We start from the raw sequence: 13,534 nt of genomic DNA on the forward strand, positions 1-13,534 counted from the left end.
GATGTTCAATAATTAGAGCAAAGAGCATAGGCAACAGCGCATAACCCTGCCTTGTCTCTCTGAAAAGGTTCAATCGGGGCGACAATGATTGGTTAGTGAGTATTCTAGCAAAGGGGTTCCTATATAAAAGCTGGATCCAATTTATGAACCCATCTCCAATATTACATTTCTGTAGGACCTTGAATAGATTGACCAAGTTGAGTGGTCAAAGGCCTTTTCGGCATCAAGAGATATAACGGCAAGGTCCACGTTAGGTAACCCCTATGAATACATAATGTTGAAGAGGCGCCTGAGATTAACAGAAACGTATTCTTCAGAGATAAAGCCGGTCAAGTCCGAATGGACCAATTCGCCCATTAAAATGCTAAGCCTGTTAGCCAGAGTTTTTGTGCAAATATTTTGGCCTGTATTAAGGAGAGATATTAGTCTATAGGACCCTACCTCTTCCGGATCTTTACCCTTCTTATGTATAACTGTAATGAACGCCTCATCCAAAGTAGGTGGGAGAGTTCCATCCTCACTGGCCTGAAACAACATTTTGTGCAGGTAGGGAGAGAGCATGTTGCTGAATGTTTTTATATACTTCACCAGGGTATCCATCTGGGCCCGGGGTCTTGCCACTCTGTAGAGATTTAATTGTTTCGCAAATTTCTCCAAGAGATATTTCCTTATTCAGGAAGTTGGAATCTTCCTGGTTCAGGGCAGGGAGATTACAGTCCTCCAAAAAGTTTTGCATAATTAAGGGGTTAGGATCCGCTTTAGATGTGTGTGTATATAGTGTCTCGTAAAACTGACGGAATCTGTCATTGATGTCTTTGGGGGAAAGAGAGTAATTCCCCAGATACAGATTTAACATTGTGAATCAGTCGGTCACTCACATGTTTTCTAAGTTGTCTGGCGAGTAATTTGTGTGGTTTGTCACCAAACTCAAAATATTTTTGCTTGGCATAGAGAAAAGATTTAGCAATTTTAGCTGTGAGAACCTGATAAATTACCTATTTAAAATTGGAATATTATGTTTCTCCATAGATGGATGGCTCGCTAGCACTTTCACTATTCAGTAAGTGAATTTGTTGTTCCAATTTCTCTGTTTTGCCTACTCCTGGCAGCCTGAAAGGAGATACAGCCTCTCAGATAAGACTTCAGTGTTTCCCACAATAATGCTGGGGAAGTCCGTTGTCATTGGTATCAAGGAAAAATTTAATTTGGTCTAAGATGTTCACAGAATGTTGGTTCTGTGAAGAGCTGAGGATTCAACCTCCAGACCCTCTCGTTTGGTACGATGTCACCCAATCTCAGGGAGAAGGTGAGTGGACTGTGGTCAGAGATTATAATGTCATGATTCCTCACATTACAGGTATAGGGGAGTAATTTCACGTCAACCAAAAAGTAGTCAATTTTAGTGTAAACATTGTGAACGAGAGTAAAAGGAGTATTCCCTACCCGTAGGGTTAGAGATCCTCCATATATCAAATAGGTTTGATTTTTTAAAATGTAGGTATTCAAGAAATCACTTGAATAGGAGGTAGGGGTACCCCAGGTAGAGGATCTATCCAAATATTGGTCTAGCACAGTTAAGGTCCAATGACCAAGTTAGTATGGGAGATATCTGGAATCAGGGCAAGGACTCTTTTGAAAAAAGAGGGGTTATCAATGTTTGGACCATAGATATTTAGTAGAGTTACAGAAGTAGAGTGGATCTCTCCTATTACGATCACATAACGACCCTCTTTATCAGCAATAGTAGTTAAGTAGAAAGGGAATTCCTTTCCGTACCAGAATCGCTGTGCCTCTCGTTTTGGCGGAGAAGTTAGTGATACACTTGCACCACCCACCTCCATTTAAGTCTGCTATGAGAATAGTTTTTCAGATGGGTTTCTTGCAAATATACAATATCAGACTGCTTTCAAGTGGGCTAGGACCTTGCCTCTCATAATTGGTTCATTTAAACCCTTGACATTCCCGGAAGTAAATGTAAGCCCTGCCATCCTCTCGTTTGTAGTTACAATGGTGGCCTGCATTGGCCAGTTTATTTTTTCTCCTATTTGTTGAGGGGGGGGGGGTTCGTCGCAGCCGGCCGCGACTGGGAGGTTCGTGGGGGCGACGCACAATTGTCCGGTGTAGCCAGGTAGCCAACCAACGGTGTTTCCGCCGACACATTGGTCGGGTTGGAGGCGCGCTGTGTTAAGAAGCTTGGTTGGGTTGTGTTTCGGAGGAGGACGCATGGCTTTAGACCTTCGTCTCTCCCGAGCCCGTACGGGAGTTGTAGCGATGAAACAAGATAGTAATTACTAACAACTGGATACCACAAAAATTGGAGAAAACCATCACGATCAGTTTATGTAGCACCTACACCCGAGCAGTATCCAACTGATCCCCCCCCTCAACAAATGGGAGAGAAAATAAAAATAATCTGGCCAATGCCAGAACTGCACAGTGCGACCTCAAACAAGAGGTAAAACAAAAATAAAATCCCAACTGTACGTAGAGTCTCACGATTCTAGAAATTCTAACATATGAACTGAGGAGTATCCCACGAATAAAGTGTTCACCAAGGGTCCCACCTTAGTGTTGGAGGACACTGACTGTCTGCCTAAACCTAAACAGAATAAGTTACAACTTAATATTGCACACTTGTGTCATTTTAGGTAAATCCCTGAGATAAACATAGCCAGATTATATTGCTAAGCAATGCCGGTCTAAACATAAACCATCAGCAACCGACAGTTTGTCTCTTCTGTACATTTACATATTGTGGGTTAGGAGATTGGAACGAGGATTTTCCTAAATTAAAATGTACCCACCCCCCGGAAAGTTTCCATCTCTGATTACTCCCCAAAATGTGCAACCCTAAGCAGGAGTCACATTAGTGTTCAGAAATCTACATTTCCAAACGCAGACCATACATTAAAAGCATGTTTTATGTGCATTTTAAACCATTTCACCTGCGTTTTATATTTTATTAAACCATTTCACCTGCTTTTTATATTGTTTTTTTGTTGTTGCTTCGATAGAGTGATTAGGGACGTGCAACTATACTTTCCCCTTCACAGAAAATACATTAGTGGAAAAGAATTGGGCAGAAAATAGCTTAATTTTCATCAGGGGCGGCAGGTAGCCTAGTGGTTAGAGTATTGGACTAGTAACCGAAAGATTGCAAGATCAAATCCCCGAATCAAATCTGTCGTTCTGCCCAATGTTCGTAGGCAGTCATTGAAAATAAGAATTTGTTCTTAACTGACTTGCCTAGTTAAATTAAATAAAAAACATGAGAACAGAAGTGCAAAGCTATTTGGCCATCAGCCACATAAGTAAATGAGTTTACAATGAAAAAGCAAATCCGATGAATGGCCAGGATATTTCTAATGTTACCAAATTTTATGTCTCACGTGCGCCGAATAGACCTTAGTCCAATTCTTACTTTGTTGGTTAAAAGCCCTTTTAACCAACAATACAGTTAAGGAAAAATAAGAGTTGAGAGAATGTTTCCGGTGCCGAACAGAAGTTACAATAAGAAGCATTTAAGATCTGTGTTTACAAAACACAGCAAGATATTTCTTAGCCATTCTCTCTTTTTTTTCCTGGGTGAAAAAATCAATTCTGCATTAACAGGACCCCTGTCAATTAAGGGCTTTTTAGTAGCCAAAAGGAAAAATGCCTATATGCCTAACTAAATGTTGCATGTAGCATATGATGGTCACAGACAGTTATTAGGCTACACAGATGTATTTAATGATGTCTATGGCACCGTTGAGCATGATATTTGTTTTTCATCACTTCCAGGAAGTCCCATCAGGTCACACAGGTAGCCTTAGCAGTAGCAGTAGCTAGGCTGCCTGACATGTAATCTTTGAGAGGGCCTGATGGGACTCATCTCCTGACATAACACACACACTTAGGAGGATACTTATTTTCATTTCCTCAAATGTTTCACTCTCGCCTAATGTTGAGGTAAGGCACAGTGAACGAGGCCATCTCTAGCGATAAGAGTTACCTGAAGGCAATAATTCCAAAGCTACGCAGACAGCATGTTAACCATGACTCATAGTGATGTCAACAAAATCCAATGGAGCTCTCAGTTGACTAGGCTGCACCTCAAATGGAACCATATTGCCTGTTTAGTGCACTACTTTTGACCAGGGCCCATAGGGCTCTGGTCAAAAGTAGCACACTAGATAGGGAATAGGGTGCCATATGGTTCCCTTGTCTACAAGTATACATGATGATGGTGGACCTAATCAGTGCAGTCTCTACAGTGGGGTGTTTTATATCAGGATATAAAACAAGTCACTCAGGACCAGGAAGTGTGTCCTTGGATTGATTCAATTAAAGATCTGCTCAATTGGAATTGGACAGAAATGGAATATTATTCGGTCTCCAGGACCCTCCATTTGTAATTACATCTGGGCCACAGGATGAGTGTGTAACAGTAATTATAGATAAAACAGGAGGCAGACAGAGTCAATGTCCTCCAACACCAAGGTGGGACCCCGCTCATCAACTGCAAAATGACTAAGTTTAACAGCAAACTTCCATTTATATAGCACAAGTATTGTTGTTTATGACTGTCAGTACTATTGACCATTAGACTTGGGCAACTTGAGAGGCCAAAGATATCTCATACATGCAGGTCAGACACATAGGCCTTAGATGCCCACCTTTGCATGCTACCGTAGCGAGGCCTTAACCCAACTAGCCACAGTCCATAAAGCATCCCCAGCCAACCAGCCCCACAGGGCTGGTGAGATGATTAATATCTCGGAGTTCCTCTGGAAGTCTTTAGTGTCACTTCTCGTGCCAGAGGGGTAGGGGTGTGTCATTTCATAATCTTTATTTATAGCAGAATATGGGGCTGCAGTTTAAGTCCCTTCGGCCCCATTTGTAGAGCAGCTGCTGTCGAGGAGTCCACACTAGTTTTAACTCCAACCTGAATAGCACAGCCAACTTGTTAACGTCCCATATACTATTAATATTGTGATCAGGCAACATTCAGTCAGCGGCAATTTCATTTGGAATACAGCCTATATTTTTGGTGATGACGAAAAGTGTTGATAATTTGCAATATAGTAGCAGCCGCTAATATTGTTAAACATGTTGCCCTCTGATACCAGAATCTTTCAATCTAGCCATCTCTTACTTCAACTCTGACAGACTGTGCTACAGTTCATACAGGCAGCATTTCTCAGAATCTTCTCAGGCAAGTTGCTATAGGTGTTGGTTGGAGAGTGCTAAGGGGGCGGAACGTGGAACGGAACGCGAGTAGCTCGATGACATCACACACACACACACACTCCTCCCTCCGCATGAACCACACCGCAAGATGTAAACAGAGCCAAAACAGGAGCGGGAAGGAGGATGGGCAGAAAAGCATGGTGTGTGTAGGGGGAGCAGCATCTTGACCACCTGGTACAGCAACTGAGCCTGTGCATGTTTCCAGGGGGACAGAGCATGAAAAGGGGATGAACACGCTCGCACAGACACAATCAAAATCCCAATCTAAACAAGCCTCCCACACACACACGCCTCTCACTCCCCCATGCAGCCAGCCATGCGCGAGAGACGCACAAACTCGCGCCATGCCCACGGGCAGGCCGGGGAGAGCAGTGTGCTGTAAAACCAAAAGGGCCTATGGGCTCGCTAGGACAGGGGTGGCAGGTAGCCTAGCGGCTAAGAACATTGGGCCAGTAACCAAAAGGTAGCCGGTTTGACTCCCTAAGCCGACTAGGTGAAAAATCTGTCTATGTGCTCTTGAGCAAGGCCTTAATTGCTCCTGTAAGTTGCTCTGGAGCATCTACTAAATTAATCAAATGTAAAGTGTAGTAAACAAAGAAGCAGGCCAGGGAGAGAAAGGGGATGAAAGGTAGCATGCATAACCTAGTCAGAAGAAGGTGACAAGAAAAGCTTGTGTAGTGTACTCAGACTGTCCATATTTTTTTAGCCCCTGCTTCCTTATTTTTCCCCCATCCACAACATGCAAATTTTAACCTGCACTACCACATCATGCATTGACAAGTTTTTCCTCATAGATTAGTTAAGACAGAGCAACAGGTCCAACTCATAGCGGAGATGTTCATGTTTCGGTCTGCTAGTTGGGCCTGTCCCCTGCAAGTGCAGAACCATCAGACCGGATGTAAAAGTGGTTTGAGGTATTCTGTTATGCATCACTAGTACGTGGGTGTATATTTGGCGAGGTGAGAAGCCCAATTATGATTGTTCCATAAAATCGGATGATAACCTGAAAAAAATAAAACCCCAGTTAGTAGTGATGTTCAGCTAAATGTATTTGCCTAGTTTCAATAATTTAATTTCAACGATAATTTTAAAGACCAGGCAAAGAAGAAAGGTCCCTGTAGTAGCTCCCTTTAAAAAGCAAGGTAAATAAGAGTCACAGACAGCTGCTCTGCTCATCGGGGCTGCTGATCCACACACACACACACTCCCTGTAACCTCCACATCAAGTAGAAAAACCGATCATTAACTCTCAGCCCTGGGATATTTAAAAGCGGTAGAAATCAGCTCCAAACAGCCAGGGAATCAAAATGTCTAGAGAACCTCAAATCCCCTTTAAATACAAGCACTGTTAAGTTAGTTTTAACTTTGATGCTTTCCTCATAATTCTAAACAATTCCATGCGGTATAATCTTGTGAGACATCTGCCTTTTACCTGTCCTTGTATATCAAGTGATGTACATCAGACTGTCCTTGTACATCACTGCACTAACCTGGGACTGTGATGTTTAAACCCAAGTCAGTGGTGAGAGACGTCAGAAAAAAATATGTATGCCGAGATAAAATGTGCAAAGAAAGTCTCGAAATTGTGAATGTGGTCAGGGAATAAGATGACGATCACAGGGAGAACTCAATCTGTTTATTTAACAATTGAGATTGATGCAATGAATGTCAGGCAGGATAAAAATGGCATGATATTTTGTACTTCACAACTGTATTATTTAATGTGGGCTATAAGACTAAATCCAACCAAAAACCAATAAATAAAAAAATTGCCTGGAGCTGGGTATGAACAAATTGGCCTAATGATCATATTCTCATGATAGTAATTTGGAGCAGCCAAATTAAGGGCTAGAGGCTTCACTCCGATTTAGTATCGATACTCCCACCCCTCCTTTGAACTTCAATTGGGGAGATCATACTGTATATGCCCTTCCGGTGACACATTCCTACTAAAAGGCCACTGGGGAATTCCTCTCAGGTGGCTCTGGCCAATGACTCACAATGGTGGGCCTCTGAAGAATTTGACGAACTCAAGAAAGAGGAATTCTGAGTGTCCCACAAAAAACTTGATATTAGTCTCTCTCGGGTGCCAAAATACTAGGTAAAAATAAATAAAAACATTGGTTCACATTTGCCCACACACACCGACAAGGAGATGGATCGATGGCTCATGTTCCCAACACCTCACTCCCACGGGGCAGGGAGAGGCAGCTCCAACCGGCACCCTAATAAAAACAAAGATGACACACCTCCTGCGAGGTGGAATAAGGGACAAAGTCTGGGGGACCAGCCCCAAACAGACACACAATTGACGGCTTTCTCACAGCTCTGAAAGCAGAGGCAAAAATCCTTTGGGCGCCTGCTAGAGCAGAATAAAGCCGTGGATGGGAGGGCCTGTGACTAATTCTCCTCCCAGCATAGTCCCTGGGGGAGGAAGCTTCGCTCTTCCCCTTTGATATCCGTGCCTGTGCTCTTTCAGCCGTCTGCACTTCATGAAAGCTGGAATAAAAGCAGACAAAGCTCTGCCATATAAATAGGGCAAACACCTGCTGGACCCCTTCCTCCAAACACAACATTTAGCAAAAACCAGTGGGGCAAAGTATTCCCTCTGATAACATCTACTCAGCTGCACTTGTGTGAGGGATTGACATCGGTCTTAATCTGAGCCAAGAGAGAGACGGGTTCAATTCCAAGACAAAACGACAGCGAGACAGATTTCTTTTTTTTTTTTTTTTTTTTTGGGGGGTCAAATAAAATAAAGTTTTTTTAAAACACTAAATTCAATAGCCTACAAATGCTGCCATTTGAACAACAATGGTGTACAAGCCCTCTTTTGAGGGATTCCAAAAGGCTTGGCTAATATATTCCAAAGTGGCAGCTGTCAGAAGAAAAGTTGAGCTCAGACAGCCCCTGTGTGGGTGAAGTGGATACGGGTCTGCCTGGAAGGAGGGGCTCAGCGTCCGGCTGCTCTGTGAGCTCAGCAGGCTGTGATGAGCAAGAACAATCCTGCCCAGGCGCAACATCCACTCTGAATGAAATCACAACTCTGTGTCTACAACTTCCACGAGCGGCAAGTTCCACTGGGATTTTGGCCCTGTCCCACCGCATCCCAGATAGTGCGTTTCCCCCCCCCCCTCTCTTTGTGTGTCTTGGGATAGAGGGAGCGGGACATGTTGATCCCCCTTCCTAAAGTGTTAGTCCAGGCAGGGGGACTCATTTCTATAGCACTGGCCAACATCAAAGTAGATTATATGAACCTTTCTGGTAATCTACTAGTGATGGTACGAGGTGTACACACACACAGGACAGAATAGGCGTTTCCAGTTTCACAATAGGTCTTATGATAAATGGCTCATTGAAATCACACACATGAGCAATGGACTGGAGAACACTCAGAATATGATCTAAACATCAAATCTGAATAACACCAATAAGTATTCTAATATAACAGTACATCTTAAAACGTTGATAAAGTGGTGAGTTAACCTCCGTGTCCCGATCTACAACACTAGGGTCTACATTTACACTGCACTGAACGCGTGCTCTTCATGAAAAAAGATGGTAGTGCGCTAAACCGAACGCACCCCCACAATCACAAGGTCCGTCAAAAAGGCTCCTTATTGTAGCTTGCGAGCTCATAGTACTAGAAAGATTACATTTGGACTAACACGCATCAAACATACATGATACTGGCGAATCCTTCTCAGGCCACCAACAATTGTAGTTCGCCAGCACGTCATCATATGTCCACAATTCCGACATTATTTTGGTACTACGCACTGTGTGTAGAGGGGGGGAAAACATGTCCACCTCCCATTTTCCTATGTATCAGCGATAGCTAGTTACGCGTAGTAAGTGCGTAGCGTGGTAGAGGTTCATGAGCTAAACACAAAATGTGCGAGTAATACTACAACCTAAATCCATCACCTAGCGAGCTAAACACACCATTAGTCAAACCCAAATCGCTAATAACGTCGTTTCCAACTAGCGCCTAGCAACTTTAGATGCGTGGATCAAGGCAGAAAGATGAATACATGCTAGCTAGCTGATCATTTAGGCAAGGTAAATAGCCTCGTTCTAAGGTTAGCCAATATTAGCATTATGCACTGACACCTCGCAGCAAGCTAGTGACAACCGTAGCTTCTTGAACGCGTCAATATCGGCGTTTAACGCTAAGCTAACTAACGCGTGTAACGTTACCACGCTAGGGCAATTCAAACGAGGTGAGTATAAATGACGTTAGCTAGCCAGGTGCCTTAGCAAGTATCAAAAACATGAAGTTCAGGTTCCTTGTCCTCCCGAAGTTTACATGTTTTGTTTTCAAACAGGAGCCTCGCTCGCTAACCGGGAGGTCCCATGCGATTGTAAGTCAATGTAACACTAACATCACAGACAGTTAAAAAAACGGAGATATCGTTATTTAGCTAACGTTGAAGTTAGAAAGCTGTTAAGCTAGTTATACTGTAGCAAACTGGCTCGTAAGACCTAATTCTGAAATCTGAAGAGTTGATTGTGATATATGATGCTCTCTCTCTCTACAAGTACCACCCCACAATTAAGCCAACGAACGATGGCTTAGCTTTGGATCCCATCCTTCAATTTTCGCCTCTGTGGCAATATTGGACAACCAGAGTCAATTTATTCACTTTGGCCAAATTGTGGCTAGAAAGAGAGCAGGCTACTTTTAACTCTTTGCAACATCAGCACCGTTAGTGCTACTCGGCTAACTAACGTTACTAATCCTACACGGGTATTTGTGACTTGTGTGGTTCATCACTGTAAAATGGGTAGTACAGCAGCACATGGATTGAAGCATGTCGATGGGCTTGATACCCAGTGAGGGGTTGAAGGCCAAACAAAAAGTTGGCTTATTGGCGTTGACAAGTTAGGTCACACTCCTAACACCGCATACAGAGGCAGCATCATCCAACTCCTTGGTACTTACGTTACTGTTTAACATTGCTAGCGAGTGTGGGCACTTAATATTTACCTTCCTCCTTGAAGCTATTAAACGTTAACAAGTTAGCTAACAACCAACCACAATCAAGTTGGTGTTTCGCTTACCTCCCCGCTGCTTGAACCACTCGACTCCCCCAAAACATCCCGAAATGTCTGCAGGTTGCAACCGATAGCAGATGAGACCTGTAACGCTGCATCAAAGCCGGGCCCGAGCCCAGCCGTGTTCGGGTGGGTCCCAGTGCCACTTCGGAGGGAGGCCGTGACCCGGATTCGGCCCGCTCTCCTCCCGGTGCCTAAGTTGCTGCTCCCTCCGGGCCGAGCGGGGAACCGCCACCGACAGCTGTGCGCCATTTTACACTATGCCTGTCTGCCCTAAGATCAGAGAACTCAGTGGGCGTGGCCCTGAACCAGCATTTCGCATAACCCCCAGCCACTCACCAACGTGAAAAACATCCGTAACCATGTTGCGGGGTGGGCATAAAGTGGCCCCGAATACGCATTTCTTCAATGTTCCTAGTCAGTCGAAAAACATCCGTAACCATGTTGCGGGGTGGGCATAAAGTGGCCCCGAATACGCATTTCTTCAATGTTCCTAGTCAATCAGTTTATAGCCAAAGCTTAACTAAACACGTTCCAGGGCCGTGCCGAAAAAACACATAACAGTTCTAAACTGACGATTGATCCATCTCAAAAATCGGATTAAATTATTGAATACTTATTGACTCAAGACATTTCGGCTCATTAATTTGTAAAAAAAAAAAAATAATAATTAAATGCCACTTTGACATTATGGGGTATTGTGTGTAGACCAGTGCCACAAAAACATTTTTTTAAATTAATTTTAAATTGAGGCTGTAACACAAGAAAATATGGAAAAATTCAAGGGGTGTGAATACTTTCTGAAGGCAAAGCTTAACTAAACACGTTCCAGGGCCGTGCCGGAAAAAAAAATAACAGTTCTAAACTACTGACGCTTGATCCACCTCAAAAATCGGATTAAATTATTGAATACTTATTGACTCAAGACATTTCGGCTCATTAATTTGTAAAAAAAAAAAGCCACTAAAGAGAACAGTCAATGTCAAATATTCAGTAGGGTTTTCATCATAACCAATACAATGAATAATCAATCCAGTCAATGTATTTGTTCATAATAGAAAAGTCCACAATATTTTCGAAAGAGGTGCCATACCTACCATACCTGGCAAATAACTAGAAACAAAGGGGCAATTGCAACGAACAACAAATTATATGGTTTAAAATCATATCCAACAAATCAACAGGGTTCAATTAATCTCGCCTGGGCGCCCGTGTAGGCTGTTTTGACCAGCTAAAAGTTTATTGCATTCGATTTAGAACCGGCCTGCCTCCTGGGCGTGAGCCAGATGCCCCTGGCAGACTTGTACCTTAAACATGGTTGCTTTTGACCAATAAACATTCTGGGCATACAGTGGCAAGAAAAAGTATGTGAACCCTTTGGAAATACATGGATTTCTGCACAAATTAGGCATACATTTTGAACGGATCATCTAGGTCACAACAATATATAAACAGTCTGCTTAAACTAATAACACTCAAACAATTATACGTTTTCATGTCTTTATTGAACACAGTGTAAACATTCACAGTTTAGGGTGGAAAAAGTGTGAACCCTTGGATTTAATAACTTGTTGACCCTCCTTTGGCAGCAATAACCTCAACCAAATGTTTTCTGTAGTTGCGGATCAGACCTGCACAATGGTCAGGAGGAAATTTGGGCCATTTCTATTTACAAAACAGTTTCAGTTCAGCAATATTCTTGGGCTGTCTGGTGTGAACTGTTCTCTTGGTCATACCACAGCATCTCAATCAGGTTGAGGTCAGGACTCTGACTGGGCAACTCCAGAAGGTTTTCTCCTGTTGAAGACATTCTGTTGTTGATATACCTCTGTTTCGGGTAGTTGTCCTGTTGCATCACCCAACTTCTGTTGAACTTCAATTGGCAGACAGATAGCCTAACATTCTCCATCAAAATGTCTTGATAAACTTGGGAATGCTGTGCTCTTGCAGTCATCTTTGCAGGACAACCACTCCTAGAGAGAGTAGCAACAGTGCTGAACTTTCTCCATTTATAGACCATTTGTCTTACTGTGGACTGATGAACATCAATGGTTTTAGAGATACTTTTGTAACCCTTTCCAGCTTTATGCAAGTCAACAATTCTAAATCTTAGGTCTTCTGAGAGCTCTTTTGTTTGAGGCATGGTTCACAATAATTCTTGTGAATAGCAAACTCACATTTTGTGAGTGTTTTTTATAGGGAAAGGCAGTTCTAACCAACATCCCGAATCTTGTCTCATTGATTGGACTCCAGGTTAGCTGACTCCTGACTCCAATTAGCTTTTAGAGAAGTCATTAGCCTAGGGATTCACATACTTTTTCCAACCTACATTGTGAATGTTTAAATGATGTATTCAATAACACAAATTATTGTATTTAAGCACACAATGTTTGTCTTTTGTTGTGACTTAAGATGATCAGATCAAATTTGATAACCAATTTATGTAGAAATCCGGGTAATTCCAAAGGGTTCACATTTTTTCTTGCCACTGTAAATGCATATAAATCAGTGAAGGATATTCATATTGCAACACAATTTGGTACACATGATGCTAACACTGTCAGAGCTGACAATTGGCACACATGCTCAGGGATATGTCTAGCTAACCCACGCGATCTCTCAGACACCACTGGCCCCATTTTGACGAAACTTGGGTGAATGAAGGGATTTGGCATAGAGATCCGTCATCTACAAAATTACACTGTTTGGCCCAATGGGTGCACTGCATCATTTGTGGGGGGTGACATGTTAACTGTTGCCTTGTTTGATATGTTTGATATGATCTTACACCACTTAAAATTGAAATCACCCCGATACTGTTTGCTAAAACCTGAAAGTGACCCGCACCGTTCAGTGTTGATTTCCCATAGTGCCTCAGAAAATGGGTAAAACCAAGGTAATAGTGATCTTTGTAAAATTACACAAGACTCATGATAAACTGAGTAATTTGGTTGGTCAAGTACACGCTTCAACACACTTTTTTTATTTGGTCGACATTTGTTTTCTATTCCAATTTTTGTACAGATACCGTCGAACAATAAAAAAAGTGTGTGTAGAAGCGTGTATTAGAACAACCAAATCACTAAATGGCTGTCCTTAGCTACTCTGAACAAAAATATAAACGCAACATGCAACAATTTCAAAGATTTGACTATGTTACAGTTCATATAAGAGAATCACTCAATTGAATCAAATTCATTAGGCCCTAATATATGGATTTCACATGACTGGGAATACAGATATG

At 42.5% G+C, this 13,534-nt stretch overlaps 1 protein-coding gene across 1 annotated transcript in view; it reads right to left on the minus strand.

Moving 5' to 3' along the window:
• The window catches only part of LOC112266726 (histone-lysine N-methyltransferase 2A), a 43,756-nt gene extending 33,180 nt beyond the window's left edge, over nucleotides 1-10,576 (minus strand). The window contains 1 exon segment of the mRNA XM_024444459.2: nucleotides 10,297-10,576. Coding sequence (XP_024300227.2) covers nucleotides 10,297-10,542 — 246 coding nt within the window. The 5' untranslated portion in view covers nucleotides 10,543-10,576.
• Nucleotides 10,577-13,534: the final 2,958 nt, after the last annotated feature.

Source organism: Oncorhynchus tshawytscha, linkage group LG14 (assembly GCF_018296145.1).
Source record: "Oncorhynchus tshawytscha isolate Ot180627B linkage group LG14, Otsh_v2.0, whole genome shotgun sequence".
Classification (NCBI taxonomy): Eukaryota; Metazoa; Chordata; class Actinopteri; order Salmoniformes; family Salmonidae; genus Oncorhynchus; species Oncorhynchus tshawytscha.